Genomic DNA, 17,758 nt, shown 5'->3' with positions numbered 1-17,758 from the left:
CTTGAAATCATCGTCCATTGTCTCTCTCCCATAAGCCTCTTCCTGTATACTGGATGACAGGAAGGGTCTATTTCTTATTCCACCAAGGATTAAATCCCATGAAATTGACAGTACTGGCGACATCGTGTGGAAGCTGTAGGAACTGATCGCCATCTATTTTCTCTTGCCATAGACAATTCAGAGACTGGCGGATGAATACTTTTATTTTTTTTTGTGACCAGGTTTTTCTTGGGATTTCGCTTGCTGTTCGCGTTCTGTTATAGTCACAGACATGATTTAACCAGTTTTAGAAACTTCAGAGTGTTTTCTATCCACACATACTAATCATATACTATGATACTATATACTATATTCCTGGCATGAGTAGCAGGATTTGCGCAATTTTTAACAAAATGTTGAAAAAATGCAGGGGAGGTGTGCGCTAAGAGTTTTTTTTTTTTTGAATTTTACCCCTTTTTCTCCCCAATTTCGTGGTATCCAATTGTTGTAGTAGCTACTATCTTGTCTCATCGCTACAACTCCCGTACGGGCTCGGGAGAGACGAAGGTTGAAAGTCATGCGTCCTCCGATACACAACCCAACCAAGCCGCACTGCTTCTTAACACAGCACGCATCCAACCCGGAAGCCAGTTGTAGCGATGAGACAAGATAGTAGCTACTAAAAACAATTGGACACCATGAAATTGGGGAGAAAAAGGGGGTAAAAAAAATACAATCTTTGTCCTCATGTGCAGTTGCAAACCGTAGTCTGGCTTTTTTTAATGGCGGTTTTGGAGCAGTGGCTTCTTCCTTGCTGAGCAGCCTTTCAGGTTATGTCGATATAGGACTTGTTTTACTGTGGATATAGGTACTTTTGTACCTGTTTCCTCCAGCATCTTCACAAGGGCCTTTGCTGTTGTTCTGGGATTGATTTGCACTTTTTGCACAAAAGTATGTTCATCTCTAGGAGACAGAACGCCTCTCCTTCCTGAGTGGTATGACGGCTGCGTGGTCCCATGGTGTTTATATTTGCGTACTATTGTTTGTACTTATGAACGTGGTACCTTCAGGCGTTTGGAAATTGCTCCCAAGGATGAACCAGACTTGTGGAGGTCTACAATAGTTTTTTTGAGGTCTTGGCTGATTTATGATTTCTTTTGATTTTCCCATGATGTCAAGCAAAGAGGCACTGAGTTTGAAGGTAGGCCTTGAAATATATCCACAGGTACACCTCCAATTGACTCAAATTATGTCAATTAGCCTATCAGAAGCTTCTACAGCCATGGAATTTTCCAAGCTTTTTAAAGGCATAGTCAACTTAGTGTATGTAACTTCTGACCCACTGGAATTGTGATACAGTGAAATAATCTGTCTATAAACAATTGTTGTGTAACGATTCTCGTCCTCCTCTTCTGAGGAGGAGTAGTAAGAAGGATCGGAGGACCAATGCGCAGCGTGGTAAGTGTCCATATTGTATTTATTATATGAACACAAAACAAAAACAACGACAACGAAACAAAACAGTCCTGAACGGTGAAATACAAAACACAGAGCAGAAAATAATTACCCACGAAACACAGGTGAAAAAAGGCTACCTAAGTATGATTCTCAATCAGAGACAACTAACGACACTTGCCTCTGATTTAGAACCATACCAGGCCAAACGCAAAACACAACATAGAAAAACGAACATAGACAACCCACCCAACTCACGCCCTGACCATACTAAAACAAAGACATAATAAAATAACTAAGGTCAGAACGTGACATGTTGGAAAAATTACTTGTGTCATGCACAAGTAGATGTCCTAACCGACTTGCCAAAACTATAGTTTGTTAACAAGATATTTGTGGTGGATGAAAAACAAGTTTTAATGATTCCAACCTAAGTGTATGTAAACTTCCGACTTCAACTGTAGGTGTTCCTTTTGTCCAGGTGGGAAAGGGCAGTGGAGTGCAATAGAGATTGCATCGTGTGTGGATCCGTTAGGGCGGTATGCAAATTGGAGTGGGTTTCTGGGATAATGTTGTTGATATGAGCCATAACCAGCCTTTCAAAGCACTTCATGGCTACAGACGTGAGTGCTACGGGTCAGTAGTCATTTTGGCAGATTACCTTAGTGTTCTTGGGCACAGGGACTATGGTGGTCTGTTTAAAACAGACTCGGACAGGGAGAGGTTGAAAATGTCAGTGAAAACACTTGCCAGTTGGTCAGCGCATGCTTGCAGAACACATCCTGGTAATTAGTCTGGCCCTGCGTCCTTGTGACTTTTGCCCTGTTTAAAGGTCTTTCTCACATCGGCTGCGGAGAAAAAAGTATTCGGGAACAGCTGGTGCTTTCATGCATGTTTCAGTGTTATTTACCTCGAAGCGAGCATAGAAGTAGTTTTCCCTTTGTAGTCTGTAATGGTTTGCAAGCCCTGCCACATCCGACGAGCGTCAGAGCCGGTGTCGTACGATTCGATCTTAGTCCTGTATTGATGCTTTGCCTGTTTGATGGTTGTCGGAGGGCATATTGGGATTGTTATCAGCTTCAGGGTTAGTCCCGCTCCTTGAAAGCGGCAGCTCTAGCCTTTAGCTCAGTGCGGATGTTGCCTGTAATCTATGGCTTCTGGTTGGGGTATGTACGTACTGTCACTGTGAGGACGACGTCATCAATGCACTTATTGATGAAGCCAATGACTGATATGGTGTACTCCTCAATGCCATCGGAGGAATCCCGGAACATGTTCCAGTCTGTGATAGCAAAACAGTCCTCTAGCTTTGCATCTGCTTCATCTGACCACTTTTTTATAGACCGAGTCACTGGTGCTTCCTGCTTTAATTCTTATATTATTATGCGTAGGTCATCGATTTTATTTTTCTCTTACCTTCTCGTCATGCAAATGATGGATCTGGGCCTGTTCCCGGGAAAACAGTATGTCATTCACATCAGGCTCTTTAAAGGAAAAGTATTCTGCCAGTTCGTGGTCAGTAATCGCAGTTCTGATGTCCAGAAGTTATTTTTGGTCATAAGAGATGGTAGCAGCAACATTATGTACAAAATAAGTTTAAAAAATACATTACAAACAACTCAAAGAAACAAACAAAAAAACACAATTGGATAGGAACATGTAAAATGTGTCTTCACTATTATTTTTCAATGTAGAAAGTAGTACAAATAAAGGTGAACCTTGAATGAGTAGGTGTGTCAACTTTTGACTGCCGATAGTTTTTTTAACATTCTCCAGGTAAAGGTTTGACTTTTTCACACAATGCAGCTAGAAGCTAGAAGGTTTAAAGGCCATGACTATTTTCATGAATTGGTCAAGAGATACTATTGTTCCTAGGTCCTGGCAGTTTATTTTTATTTCACTAGGCAAGTCAGTTAAGAACAAATTCTTATTTACAATGACAGCCTAGGAACAGTGGGTTAACTGCCTTGTTCAGGGACAGAACGACAGAGTTTTACATTGTAAGCTTGGGGATTCAATCTAGCAACCTTTCGGTTACTGGCCCAATGCTCTAACCACTAGACTACCTGCCACCCCAGTTCAGTGATACTATTATACTATTGGTCCTAGGTCCTGGAAGTTCAGAGCAGACTCAGGACAACTGATTCCATGTCGCCTGTCTGTCTCTCTCCAGGAGGAGTGGCTGTAGCTGTGTGTCTGTGGTGGAGCGGCAGACACAATCTGCTGCAGTACTTACTGTGTAAAGCTCCCAAAGACAAACCAGGTAGGTTGGGGGTCATTTAGTCACATGTACTATGCGATAACAGTAGGATCTGTGATGTTAAAAAAGATCCTGAGTTTGTATTCAAGTGTCTGATCTAGGATCAGTTTTATCATTGAGATTATTACAAATATAATTACATGGACAGGGGGAACTGATCCTAGACTCTGAAAGGCTTTATGAATACAGGCCCTTCTACTGTATGTCAGTATATTACCAGAATGTTCTGGGTGTAGTATATGTTCATGACCAGCAGGAGGCCAGCAGTGTTGCAGCTTTAAAAAATTTTATTAAAAAAAAATGTTTTTACCTTTATTTAACTAGACAAGTCAGTTAATAAGAACACATTCTTATTTACAATGACGGCCTACCAGGGAACAGTGGGTTTATTGCCTTGTTCAGGGGCAGAACGACAGATTTTTACCTTGTCAGCTCGGGGATTCAATCCAGCAACCTTTCAGTTACTGGCCCAACGATCTAACCACTAAGCTACCTGCCGTCCCTCCACTCTAACCGCTAAGCTACCTGCCGCCCCTCCACTCTAACCGCTAAGCTACCTGCCGCCCCTCCACTCTAACCGCTAAGCTACCTGCCGCCCCTCCACTCTAACCACTAAGCTACCTGCCGCCCCTCCACTCTAACCACTAAGCTACCTGCTGGTTACTGGCCCAACGATCTAACCGCTAAGCTACCTGCCGCCCCAAAAGTAGCTTCTCATCATGTTGTCTCTTTGTTCCAGACCCGGAGCCCAAGCCTGATGCGTTATGGCCTAATGCCCAGGAGATCCTGTGTTCTGCTGTTAGCAGCTGTACTAGACACATAACTCTGGGACTGGTTACTGGACTGGTCACTGTCTGGGACAGACACTTAGGTGAGTTCACTGTGCACACAGTTACCTAAATGTTACACTAAATATCTGTGTGTCCCTTTCTGAAAAGACTGCGCATGCACGATAATGTTGAGATTGATGAAGTGTCCAGTTCTAAATCAGACCTGTGGTACCATGAAAAAGGGGTTAAAATAAAATAGATGGGGCCTCCCGGGTGGTCTAGGGGACTGCATCACAGCGCTAGCTGTGCCACCAGAGACTCTGGGTTCAGCCCAGGCTCTGTCGCAGCCGGCCGCGACCGGGAGGTCCGTGGGGACTGCATCGCAGCGCTAGCTGTGCCACCAGAGACTCTTGGTTCGCCCAGGCTCTGTCGCATCCGGCCGCGACCGGGAGGTCCGTGGGGACTGCATCGCAGCGCTAGCTGTGCCACCAGAGACTCTGGGTTCGCGCCCAGGCTCTGTCACAGCCAGCTGTGACTGGGAGGTCTAGGGGACTGCATCGCAGCGCTAGCTGTGCCACCAGAGACTCTGGGTTCGCCCAGGCTCTGTCGCAGCCGGCCGCGACCGGGAGGTCCGTGGGGACTGCATCGCAGCGGTAGCTGTGCCACCAGAGACTCTGGGTTCGCGCCCAGGCTCTGTCGCAGCCGGCCGCGACCGGGAGGTCCGTGGGGACTGCATCGCTGTGCCACCAGAGACTCTGGGTTCAGCCCAGGCTCTGTCGCAGCCGGCCGCGACCGGGAAGTCCGTGGGGACTGCATTGCAGCGCTAGCTGTGCCACCAGAGACTCTGGGTTCAGCCCAGGCTCTGTCGCAGCCGGCCGAGACCGGGAGGTCTATGGGACTGCATCGCAGCGCTAGCTGTGCCACCAGAGACTCTGGGTTCAGCCCAGGCTCTGTCGCAGCTGGCCGCGACCGGGAGGTCCGTGGGGACTGCATTGCAGCGCTAGCTGTTCCACCAGAGACTCTGGGTTCGCGCCCAGGCTCTGTCGCAGCCGGCCGCGACCGGGAGGTCTATCCTTGTCTCATGGTGCACCAGCGACTCCTGTGTCGGGCCAGGCGCAGTGCATGCTAACTAAGGTCGCCAGGTGCACTGTGTTTCCTCCGACACATTGGTGTGGCTGGCTTCTGGGTTGGATGCGCGCTGTGTTAAGAAGCAGTGCGGATTGGTTGGGTTGTGTTTCGGAGGACGCATGGCTTTCGACCTTCGTCTCTCCGAAGGTTTATTTAAAAATAAAAATGTTTCGGCATCACTGCTTTCTTCAGGGTCAGAAGAAGTCACAGTGATGCTGAAACAACATTGGTGTTTTTTTCCCCAATAAATTACTGGGAGGTTAAATAGAGTGTGCAACTCTTTGTTTTGATAGCCAACGTTAGCTAGTTAACATTAGCCTTCTGCATATTCAACTTCCATCCTCTCAGTCCAGGGGCAAAAACAATGTATGAATTAATAGTTGGATCTGAATCGTCCTTATAATCATTGGCCAGTACGGAAAATTAAGTAAAACCACAAGTCCAAATCCCTATCGCCATCCATAGCTAATTTAGGAAAGGGACAATTTTTGCTAGCTAGTGTTGAATTCGAAATTTTGAACATTGAGCTATTAAAGACATGATAGATCAGACGCATAGTATATTAAGAAGGGAGATCTGTAGAAAAACAGAGTGGCTGTGGAATGTACTGGGTGGACGGGAGGAGATCAAAGGATTGCTATAGAGGAGACAGAAGGAGGGGTTGAGGTCAGGAGGTGGGGTCAGATCCCCTGAAGGGAGTAATAAGGGTTTAGTATCCTGTTACCCTCTTCCTGTGGAACCATAAGATGTAAGGATTGGAGAGAAGGAGGAGTGTCTTAAGGGGAATGTATATATACTTGTGATGGGAGAAATGTTGGGTTGTCTGAATTACAGCTGTAAAGACACTCTGGGAAGAATTAAACTTGGTTAAGCTTCTCTAGTATCCGTGAGTTATTTACTCTGAAAAATAAGAACCAAACACTAGCCACCCGAGGACAACAAGGCAACGAGATACAACAATTCAAGTTGTTTCTGTCAATGACGTATTGCTCTCGATGTGATGTAATTGGAGTGAAGCCAAAACCAAACTGGCTTCCCTTGACACTTTTCTATATATATGTTTTTGGTGTGCCAGGACCATTCACAGTTCAGCTCAATGCTGATTGGCTATTATTATTGTAATGGAGACGCAGGGAGTCAGGAAGCAGGTGCAGTTGGTGTGTTTAAAAGGAACGCGTCTAAACATGAAAAAAGGAAACAATACTCCCTAATGGGTGATACAGCAGAGTACTAGATAAAGAGGAAGTAATCATTGTGTGATGAAGTCCAGGTATGCCTCATGATGGGTCGCAGTTGTGCGTAATGATTGTTGCCAGGGCCGGGGGTTAGGAGACAGGCAACGCCGAGCACCGAGCGGAAGTATGTAAACTTCCGACCAACTGTACTCCGCCCAGGGAACCGGGCCACTACCCCTGTCGGTCCTGTCAGTGACTCCTCAGGAACCTCACCAGCTCCTGATTGGTCCTCTCCACCTGCTCTTTGGACTGAGACTGGTACGTTGACTGTGACCCCCAACTTCTCCATGAAGGCTCTCCATACGTACTCCTTATGTACTCCAGGTTGCAATGGTCAATGAGGATGAGAAACGGGTCCGTGGTTCCCTCCAGCAAGTGTCTCCACTCCTCTAATGCAACTTCCCCACCAGGAGCTCCCTGTCACCGACGTCACAGTTCCTTTCTGCAGGAGACAGTTTTTTAGAGTAGTATGCACATGGATACAATTTTTGTGGATTACCTTGATGGTGTGACAGGACAGCCCCCACGCCCACTTCTGAGGTGTCCACCTCCACCACGAAGGGCAACGTAGGATCTGGGTGTTTCAGCAACGGGGCAGAGGTGAAACGCCCCTTCAGTAGGCGTAAGGCCTCATCAGCTGCAGAACTCCACACCAACTTCTGGGGGACCACCTTTAAGGAGAGAGTTGAGAGCAGAGGTGATGGAGCTTTCTGATGAAGCGGTGGTGGAAGTTGGCAAACCCCCAACATTGATGTAGTCCCTTTATGGTGGTTGGGACTGGCCATGACCTGACTGCATCGACCTTCCTCTCCTCCAGAACCACTCCCTGCGGGCTGATCCGATATCCCAAGAAGGAACTGGCACTTCTCCGCTTTGATATACAGATGGTTCTCCAGGAGGTGTTCCAGGACGTCCTGGATGTGGGCGACGTGATCATCCAAGTTGGCTGAGTAGATCAGGATGTCATCGATATACACGACCACCTGATGCCCAGGCATGTTCCAGAACACCTCGTTAACAAATGCCTGGAACACCGACGGAGTGCCCAGACATCATGCTGAAGGCCGTCTTCCATTCATCCCCCTCCCGGATGAGGATGAAATTGTAGGTCCAACTTAATAAAAAAATGTGCCCCACGGAGCAGTTTGGTCGGCCGGCAAAAAAAGGAGGGGCTAACGGTACTTGGTGGTGATGGCATTGAGACCTCTGTAGACAGTACACAGAGAAAGACCCCCCTCCTTCTTGGCCACGAAGAAGAAACCTGCCGACACAGGGCAGGTGGATGGGCTGATGAAACCCTGTTGGAGGGCCTCCATAGCCTTGGTTTGAGCCCCTGACAGGGGGTAGATGCGGCTGCGCAGAGTCTGTAAGCAGGTTGATGGAACAGTCCCAGATGCGATGAGGAGGGAGACAGGTGGTGCGGGTCTTGGACAAAACCTCCATGAGATCCTGGTAAACCTCAACTGGTAAACCTCACATCTCAACTGACGTGGAACCACAAGGTCTTCTGTCATCTGGGTGCCCAGGCAGTGATCTCCTTTCTTGACCAGGAGATGGTGGGGTCGTGGCGTTAGAGCTACCGGAGGCCGTTGTGTGTAATGATGGGTTGCCTGGGACGATGGTTAGTAGACCGGCGACGTTGAGCGCCAGAGTGGGAGTAGACGTGACAATTATATACTTTTTTTTTAATCAATGGAGGCCAAGTGCTTGCTGGCTTCCTTTGCAATGCTATCGGCGGCAACAATGTCATACTTTTTGACCAGACCGCAACAGATAGTTGGCCTACACATAAAGAGACAGAAGGGCGCTGTTTCGCTCGCTTGGATGCTTTCTCCGGTGAGATACATTCAGCCTCATGCGAATTGAAGGAGAATTATGAAACAGAGAGAGAAAAAAGATAATTGTTTTTTTTTCTTGGTAAATTTTTGGGGAAGCTTGGCTTCCCTTGGCTTCCATGAATACACACCACTGGTTGTTAATAATAGTACAAATGCAGGGTTATCGATACACTTTGCTATTCATTCGTTGCAGCTGCAGCAAGAGTGGAAGTAGAGAAGCACATTTTATGTTTTGTAATAAAGTTGAATAAAAACAGTGTTGACAGTGGTGAATAAAAACAGTGTTGACAGTGGTGAATAAAAACTTAAACATGAATTCACTCATAAAAACAGCAGCTCTTTGCTGTAGTCTTTCTCTGATCATGGTTTAAAAGTTATGAGATCTTATGTAGGCTAGTATCAAACCTTGCTGTGGCAGGGATCGTGGAAGCTGTAGGCTGGTATCAGACTTTGCTGTGGCCGGGATCGTGGAAGCTGTAGGCTAGTATCAGACTTTGCTGTGGCCGGAATCGTGGAAGCTGTAGGCTAGTATCAGACTTTGCTGTGGCCGAAATCGTGGAAGCTGTAGGCTGGTATCAGACTTTGCTGTGGCCGGGATCGTGGAAGCTGTAGGCTAGTATCAGACTTTGCTGTGGCCGGAATCGTGGAAGCTGTAGGCTAGTATCAGACTTTGCTGTGGCAGGGATCGTGGAAGCTTTAGGCTAGTATCAAACCTTGCTGTGGCCGGAATCGTGGAAGCTGTAGGCTAGTATCAGACTTTGCTGTGGCCGGGATCGTGGAAGCTGTAGGCTGGTATCAGACTTTGCTGTGGCCGGAATCGTGGAAGCTTTAGGCTAGTATCAAACCTTGCTGTGGCCGGGATCGTGGAAGCTGTAGGCTGGTATCAGACTTTGCTGTGGCCGGAATCGTGAAAGCTTTAGGCTAGTATCAAACCTGGCTGTGGCCGGGATCGTGGAAGCTGTAGGCACGGTGATTTGAGCTATCCGATTGGCCAGCGGCACTCAATTTATCTACAGACCTTCCGGGTAGGCGGAGTTTGTCTTTTCAGACAAATTAAAGGGTTAAAATGGGAACACTGTCTACCCAGAGCGCAGGACCTACCGCCAACATGGCTTCTGAATCAAGTGCACCTACCGTCAACAGGGCTTCTGAATCAAGTGCACCTACCGCCAACATGGCTTCTGAATCAAGTGCACCTACCGTCAACAGGGCTTTTGAATCAAGTGCACCTACCGTCAACAGGGCTTCTGAATCAAGTGCACCTACCGGCAACAGGGCTTCTGAATCAAGTGCACCTACCGGCAACAGGGCTTCTGAATCAAGTGCACCTACCGTCAACAGGGCTTCTGAATCAAGTGCACCTACCGTCAACAGGGCTTCTGAATCAAGTGCACCTACCTTCAACAGGGCTTCTGAATCAGGTGTACCTACCGCCAACATGGCTTCTGAATCAAGTGCACCTACCGTCAACAGGGCTTCTGAATCAAGTGCACCTACCGTCAACAGGGCTTCTGAATCAAGTGCACCTACCGTCAACAGGGCTTCTGAATCAAGTGCACCTACCGTCAACAGGGCTTCTGAATCAAGTGCACCTATACGAATAAAAACAAAAAGGAGTGCAAGTCTTTATCGTTGGCTTTTGTACCGAAATGTTTGGTGGTCGACTAGGAATGCTTTGAAGATCGGCCAGTCGATTGACCGGTTGGTGACCATTGGTCTAAAGTTTGCGTGAGGATAAGCACATTCTCATATTTTATTTTTTATTTAACCGTTATTTAATATCAAGTTCAGTTTTTATGAATGCCAACTTCTGCCTGAACCAGTGCATGTTTTGGGATATATTTTGATGAATACGCAACGTTTATAAATGAGGCCCTTGGTAAAAAGCACACAACCATAATATTTCAAAGTAAATGTTTTCTTATTTCTTTGTTTTGTTTACCTCAGTTATAAGTTTCCATTTCATATGTACAGACCCTGGAGCCTGTTTCTTATCTGTGTAAGGACCTAGCTGCGCTGTATGGATTTATTTCCTAATTGGATTTAGTGAAAATGACTATGTGCAGTAAGTCTCTCATCTCTCTCCTCCATTATGTAGGTCTTCCTCTGTCTGTTGTCTCAGTGGAAGCAGACAGTGTGTTCAGCAGCATAATATTTGTGGATTACTGGCCTAGTACGGCTACTGAGGATGCCCTACTCAGCCAGGGTCCGAACCACAGCAGCACACTGGTCCATCTACTGGTTACCTGTAAGAGTGGAGCATGTCATCTAGTCGACGCAGGAAGAGGACTGGACTCTCATAATGTCACACAACTATCAGAAAGGTTTACAGTATTCTGTTCTACACAAGGTTAACTTGAATAACCCATACCAAGTTACATTACATAAGCATTGATAGAAACATGATGCACTGCTCTATAACTTCCTGTCTACTATCTTTCAGACCATCAGATCCAGGCTGTTTCCCCTCCCTCTATAACTTCCTGTCTCTCCTGTCAGACCATCAGATCCAGGGTGTTTCCACTCCCTCTATAACTTCCTCTCTCTCCTGTCAGACCATCAAATCCAGGCTGTTTCCCCTCCCTCTATAACGTCCTGTCTACTATCTTTCAGACCATCAGATCCAGGCTGTTTCCTCTCCCTCTATAACTTCCTGTCTCCTATCTGTCAGACCATCAGATCCAGGCTGTTTCCCCTCCCTCTATAACTTCCTGTCTCCTATCTGTCAGACCATCAGATCCAGGCTGTTTCCCCTCCCTCTATAACTTCCTGTCTAATATCTTTCAGACCATCAGATCCAGGCTGTTTCCCCTCCCTCTATAACTTCCTGTCTACTATGTTTCAGACCATCAGATCCAGGCTGTTTCCCCTCCCTCTATAACTTCCTGTCTACTATCTTTCAGACCATCAGATCCAGGCTGTTTCCCCTCCCTCTATAACTTCCTGTCTAATATGTTTCAGACCATCAGATCCAGGCTGTTTCCCCTCCCTCTATAACTTCCTGTCTAATATGTTTCAGACCATCAGATCCAGGCTGTTTCCCCTCCCTCTATAACTTCCTGTCTAATATGTTTCAGACCATCAGATCCAGGCTGTTTCCCCTCCCTCTATAACTTCCTGTCTAATATGTTTCAGACCATCAGATCCAGGCTGTTTCCCCTCCCTCTATAACTTCCTGTCTAATATGTTTCAGACCATCAGATCCAGGCTGTTTCCCCTCCCTCTATAACTTCCTGTCTAATATGTTTCAGACCATCAGATCCAGGCTGTTTCCCCGTGGTGACTGCTGCTGTTCCGTTCCTCCAGCGCCTGGTAAACCATCTTTATTATGTTGACTCTCTCTGGCCACCGGGTCCATCTCTCAGTCTCATTAGATGTTGTGATGCTGGACTAGTGTGTTTCTCTGTTTCACTGTCGTCTGTCCATGACAGACCATCACTACTCCTATCTTCTCTTATCTTATCGTACGACTCCTATCTTAGGAGAATTCAACCTTACAGTGACATGCTTACTTACAAGCCCTTAACCAACAATGCAGTTTTAAGAAAAATACAAGAAAAAAGTATGAAATAAAAGTAACAAATAATTAAAGAGCAGCAGTAAAATAACAAAAGCGAGTCTATATACAGGGTGGTGGGGAGGGGGGGAGTACAGAGTCAATGTGGAGGCTATATACAGGGTGGTGGGGGGGGGGGGGGATACAGGGTGGAGTTTATATACAGGGTGAGGGGGGCAGTACAGAGTCAATGTGGAGGCTATATACAGGGTGGGGAGGGGGGGGGGGGGGCAGTACAGAGTCAATGTGGAGGCTATATACAGGGTGGGGGGGGCAGTACAGAGTCAATGTGGAGGCTATATACAGGGTGGGGGGGGGGGGCAGTACAGAGTCAATGTGGAGGCTATATACAGGGTGGGGGGGGCAGTACAGAGTCAATGTGGAGGCTATATACAGGGTGGGGGGGGGGGGGCAGTACAGAGTCAATGTGGAGGCTATATACAGGGTGGGGGGGGCAGTACAGAGTCAATGTGGAGGCTATATACAGGGTGGGGGGGGGGAGTACAGAGTCAATGTGGAGTCTATATACAGGGTGAGGGGGGCAGTACAGAGTCAATGTGGAGGCTATATACAGGGTGGGGGGGGGGGAAGTACAGAGTCAATGTGGAGTCTATATACAGGGTGAGGGGGGCAGTACAGAGTCAATGTGGAGGCTATATACAGGGTGGGGGGGGCAGTACAGAGTCAATGTGGAGGCTATATACAGGGTGGGGGGGTACAGAGTCAATGTGGAGTCTATATACAGGGTGAGGGGGGCAGTACAGAGTCAATGTGGAGGCTATGTACAGGGTAGTACAGAGTCAATGTGGAGGCTATATACAGGGGGTACCGGTACAGAGTCAGTGTGGAGGCTATATACAGGGGGTACCGGTACAGAGTCAATGTGGAGGCTATATACAGGAGGTACTGGTACAGAGTCAATGTGGAGGCTATATACTGGGGGTACCGGTACAGACTCAATGTGGAGGCTATATACAGGGGGTACCGGTACAGAGTCAATGTGGAGGCTATAAACAGGGGGTACCGGTACAGAGTCAATGTGGAGGCTATATACTGGGGGTACCGGTACAGAGTCAATGTGGAGGCTATATACAGGGGGTACCGGTACAGAGTCAATGTGGAGGCTATATACAGGGGGTACCGGTACAGAGTCAATGTGGAGGCTATATACAGGGGGTACCGGTACAGAGTCAATGTGGAGGCTATATACAGGGGGTTCTGGTACAGAGTCAATGTGGATGCTATATACAGGGGGTACCGTTACGGAGTCAATGTGGAGGCTACAGTAGGGAGAACAAGTATTTGATACACTGCCGATTTTTCAGGTTTTCCTACTTACAAAGCATGTAGAGGTCTGTAATTTTTATAATAGGTACATTTCATCTGTCAGAGACGGAATCTAAAACAAAAATCCAGAAAATCACATTGTATGATTTTTAAGTAATTAATTTGCATTTCAACAGCAGAACGATTTATGATAATTTTGTTATCCAGTGGGCTTAATGGGTATGTGTCCTAATAGGTAAACTTATTCTGCATCTCCTGATATGGAACTGGAACTCCCTGTTAGTGGTCCACAATGTGGATACAAAACATCTGGGGTTTGGATCATTGTGGAGTGACACTTAAATACATTCTCTAACTCTCCTATTTTATCTGACATGATCTGACTCTGCTGTTGTTTCTGATGGTCCCTGGGAAACAGGCTCTGATCATGTTTCTGACGGTCCCTGGTTAACAGGCTCTGATCATGTTTCTGATGGTCCCTGGTTAACAGGCTCTGATCATGTTTCTGATGGTCCCTGGGAAACAGGCTCTGATCATGTTTCTGATGGTCCCTGGGAAACAGGCTCTGATCATGTTTCTGATGGTCCCTGGTTAACAGGCTCTGATCATGTTTCTGATGGTCCCTGGTTAACAGGCTCTGATCATGTTTTCTGATGGTCCCTGGTTAACAGGCTCTCATCATGTTTCTGATGGTCCCTGGTTAACAGGCTCTGATCATGCAGAGGAATGGGAAGATCCTCCTCCAAGACATGGTAGACAGGAGAGTAGTGTGCTGCTTCTCCCTCCCAGACACTCATCTCCTGGCCAATCCCTGGAATCCTGTGTTTCTACTGGACCCCACGCAGCAGTCTCTGCTCATACCAGGTACTGGAACGTCTTGCAAGACAAAAAAGATAAACATTTTATTTCATACTCTGCTTAGATTTATATGACATGGACCAATTATACTAAACCAACGTTTGTGTTTGCTTGGTTCTGAAGCCTCTGTTCATAAGAGGTACTGGAACATTGGGCAATAGTGTATCTTGAAAGGCATATTTTATACATATTTTAATCTAGATTATTTCTGGATTTAGTTTAGTGCTGAGTTGATGATGACAATGTTTAAGACAACAGGATTCTAATATCCCAGAACTCTTTGCAACAATATGATCAGTTATGTTAGTAAGTAATGTTGCTGGTAGATAGTAATGTTGCTAGTAGATAGTAATGTTGCTGGTAGTTAGTAATGTTGCTGGCATTTAGTAATGTTGCTGGTAGTTAGTAATGTTGCTGCTAGTTAGTAATGTTGCTGGTAGTTAGTAGTGGCTCTGTAGTTAGTAATGTTGCTGCTAGTTAGTAATGTTGCTGGTAGTCAGTAGTGGCTCTGTAGATAGTAATGTTGCTGGTAGTTAGCAATGTTGGTGGTAGTTAGTAATGTTGCTGGTAGTTAGTAGTGGCTCTGTAGATAGTAATGTTGCTGGTAGTTAGCAATGTTGGTGGTAGTTAGTATTGTTGCTGGTAGATAGTAATGTTGCTGGTAGTTAGTAATGTTGCTGGTAGATAGTAACGGCTCTGGTAGATAGTAACTGCTCTGGTAGTTAGTAATGTTGCTGGTAGAGAGTAATGTTGCTGGTAGATAGTAATGTTGCTGGTACCTAGGTAACGCTTCTGGTAGATAGTTACGGCTCTGGTAGATAGTAACGGCTCTGGTAGATAGTAACGGCTCTGGTAGATAGTAATGTTGCAGGTAGTTAGTAATGTTGCTGGTAGTTAGTAATGTTGCTGGTAGTTAGTAATGTTGCTGGTAGTTAGTAATGTTGCTGGTAGTTAGTAATGTTGCTGCTGGTAGTTAGTAATGTTGCTGGTAGTTAGTAAAGTTGCTGGTACATAGTAATGTTGCTGGTAGTTAGTAATGTTGCTGGTAGTTAGTAAAGTTGCTGGTACATAGTCATGTTGCTGGTAGTTAGTAATGTTGCTGGTAGTTAGTAAAGTTGCTGGTACATAGTAATGTTGCTGGTAGATAGTAACGGGGCTGGTAGATAGTAACGGGGCTGGTAGATAGTAACGGGGCTGGTAGATAGTAACGGCTCTGGTAGATAGTAACGGGGCTGGTAGATAGTAACGGCGCTGGTAGATAGTAACGGGGCTGGTAGATAGTAACGGGGCTGGTAGATAGTAACGGGGCTGGTAGATAGTAATGTTGCTGGTAGATAGTAACGGGGCTGGTAGATAGTAACGGGGCTAGTAGATAGTAACAGGGCTGGTAGATAGTAACGGGGCTGGTAGATAGTAACGGGGCTGGTACATAGTAATGTTGCTGGTAGATAGTAACGGCTCTGGTAGATAGTAACGGGGCTGGTAGATAGTAACGGGGCTGGTAGATAGTAACGGGGCTGGTAGATAGTAACGGGGCTGGTAGATAGTAACGGCTCTGGTAGATAGTAACGGCGCTGGTAGATAGTAACGGCGCTGGTAGATAGTAACGGGGCTGGCCCAGCTACTAGGAGTGCTTGGGTTTTGTTCTTACTTTACCTCACGTCTTCTTTACCTCATGGTTCTAAAGCAACACACCTGATGTCATGTCATGAAAAACCATCTGGCCTTAATGGTGATATATGCTCTTAAATCTCCACCGGTACAGAAGAGGACTGGCCGCCCCTTTACCAGGTACAGCAAAGAGAGGACTGGCCCTCTGAGCCTGGTTTCCCTTTACCAGGTACAGCCAAGAGAGGACTGGCCCTCTGAGCCCGGTTCCTCTCTACCAGGTACAGCCAAGAGAGGACTGGCCACCACTCTGAACCCGGTTCCTCTTTACCAGGTACAGCCAAGAGAGGACTGGCCCTCTGAGCCCGGTTCCACTCTACCAGGTACAGCCAAGAGAGGACTGGCCACCACTCTGAACCCGGTTCCTCTTTACCAGGTACAGCCAAGAGAGGACTGGCCCTCTGAGCCCGGTTCCACTCTACCAGGTACAGCCAAGAGAGGACTGGCCCTCTGAGCCCGGTTCCTCTCTACCAGGTACAGCCAGGAGAGGACTGGCCACCACTCTGAGCCCGGTTCCCCTTTACCAGGTACAGCCAGGAGAGGACTGGCCCTCTGAGCCCGGTTCCCCTTTACCAGGTACAGCCAGGAGAGGACTGGCCACCACTCTGAGCCCGGTTCCTCTCTACCAGGTACAGCCAAGAGAGGACTGGCCCTCTGAGCCTGGTTCCTCTCTACCAGGTACAGCCAGGAGAGGACTGGCCACCACTCTGAGCCCGGTTCCTCTCTACCAGGTACAGCCAGGAGAGGACTGGCCCTCTGAGCCTGGTTCCTCTCTACCAGGTACAGCCAGGAGAGGACTGGCCCTCTGAGCCTGGTTCCTCACTATCAGGTACAGCCAGGAGAGGACTGGCCCTCTGAGCCTGGTTCCTCTCTACCAGGTACAGCCAGGAGAGGACTGGCCCTCTGAGCCTGGTTCCTCTCTACCAGGTACAGCCAGGAGAGGACTGGCCCTCTGAGCCTGGTTCCTCACTATCAGGTACAGCCAGGAGAGGACTGGCCCTCTGAGCCTGGTTCCTCTCTACCAGGTACAGCCAGGAGAGGACTGGCCCTCTGAGCCTGGTTCCTCTCTACCAGGTACAGCCAGGAGAGGACTGGCCCTCTGAGCCTGGTTCCTCTCTACCAGGTACAGCCAGGAGAGGACTGGCCCTCTGAGCCTGGTTCCTCTCTACCAGGTACAGCCAGGAGAGGACTGGCCCTCTGAGCCTGGTTCCTCTCTACCAGGTACAGCCAGGAGAGGACTGGCCACCACTCTGAGCCCGGTTCCCCTTTACCAGGTACAGCCAGGAGAGGACTGGCCCTCTGAGCCCGGTTCCCCTTTACCAGGTACAGCCAGGAGAGGACTGGCCACCACTCTGAGCCCGGTTCCTCTCTACCAGGTACAGCCAAGAGAGGACTGGCCCTCTGAGCCTGGTTCCTCTCTACCAGGTACAGCCAGGAGAGGACTGGCCACCACTCTGAGCCCGGTTCCTCTCTACCAGGTACAGCCAAGAGAGGACTGGCCCTCTGAGCCTGGTTCCTCTCTACCAGGTACAGCCAGGAGAGGACTGGCCACAACTCTGAGCCTGGTTCCTCTCTACCAGGTACAGCCAAGAGAGGACTGGCCCTCTGAGCCTGGTTCCTCTCTTACCAGGTACAGCCAGGAGAGGACTGGCCCTCTGAGCCTGGTTCCTCTCTACCAGGTACAGCCAGGAGAGGACTGGCCCTCTGAGCCTGGTTCCTCACTA

At 47.7% G+C, this 17,758-nt stretch overlaps 1 protein-coding gene across 2 annotated transcripts in view; it reads left to right on the top strand.

The window, feature by feature from the left end:
- Positions 1-17,758, top strand: part of LOC139394706 (WD repeat-containing protein 93-like) — a 43,732-nt gene that overhangs the window by 17,199 nt on the left and 8,775 nt on the right. For both annotated transcript variants that reach the window (XM_071142804.1, XM_071142803.1), the window contains exons 9-14: positions 3,608-3,697; positions 4,434-4,565; positions 10,764-10,989; positions 11,917-11,977; positions 14,216-14,372; positions 16,132-16,157. In XM_071142804.1, coding sequence (XP_070998905.1) covers positions 3,608-3,697; positions 4,434-4,565; positions 10,764-10,989; positions 11,917-11,977; positions 14,216-14,372; positions 16,132-16,157 — 692 coding nt within the window. The remainder of the gene's footprint in view (positions 1-3,607; positions 3,698-4,433; positions 4,566-10,763; positions 10,990-11,916; positions 11,978-14,215; positions 14,373-16,131; positions 16,158-17,758) is intronic.

The sequence above is a fragment of the Oncorhynchus clarkii genome, unplaced genomic scaffold (assembly GCF_045791955.1).
Source record: "Oncorhynchus clarkii lewisi isolate Uvic-CL-2024 unplaced genomic scaffold, UVic_Ocla_1.0 unplaced_contig_12164_pilon_pilon, whole genome shotgun sequence".
NCBI lineage: Eukaryota > Metazoa > Chordata > Actinopteri > Salmoniformes > Salmonidae > Oncorhynchus > Oncorhynchus clarkii.
Note: the sequence above shows the minus strand (reverse complement) of the source record. Positions and strands in the feature narration are given on the sequence as shown.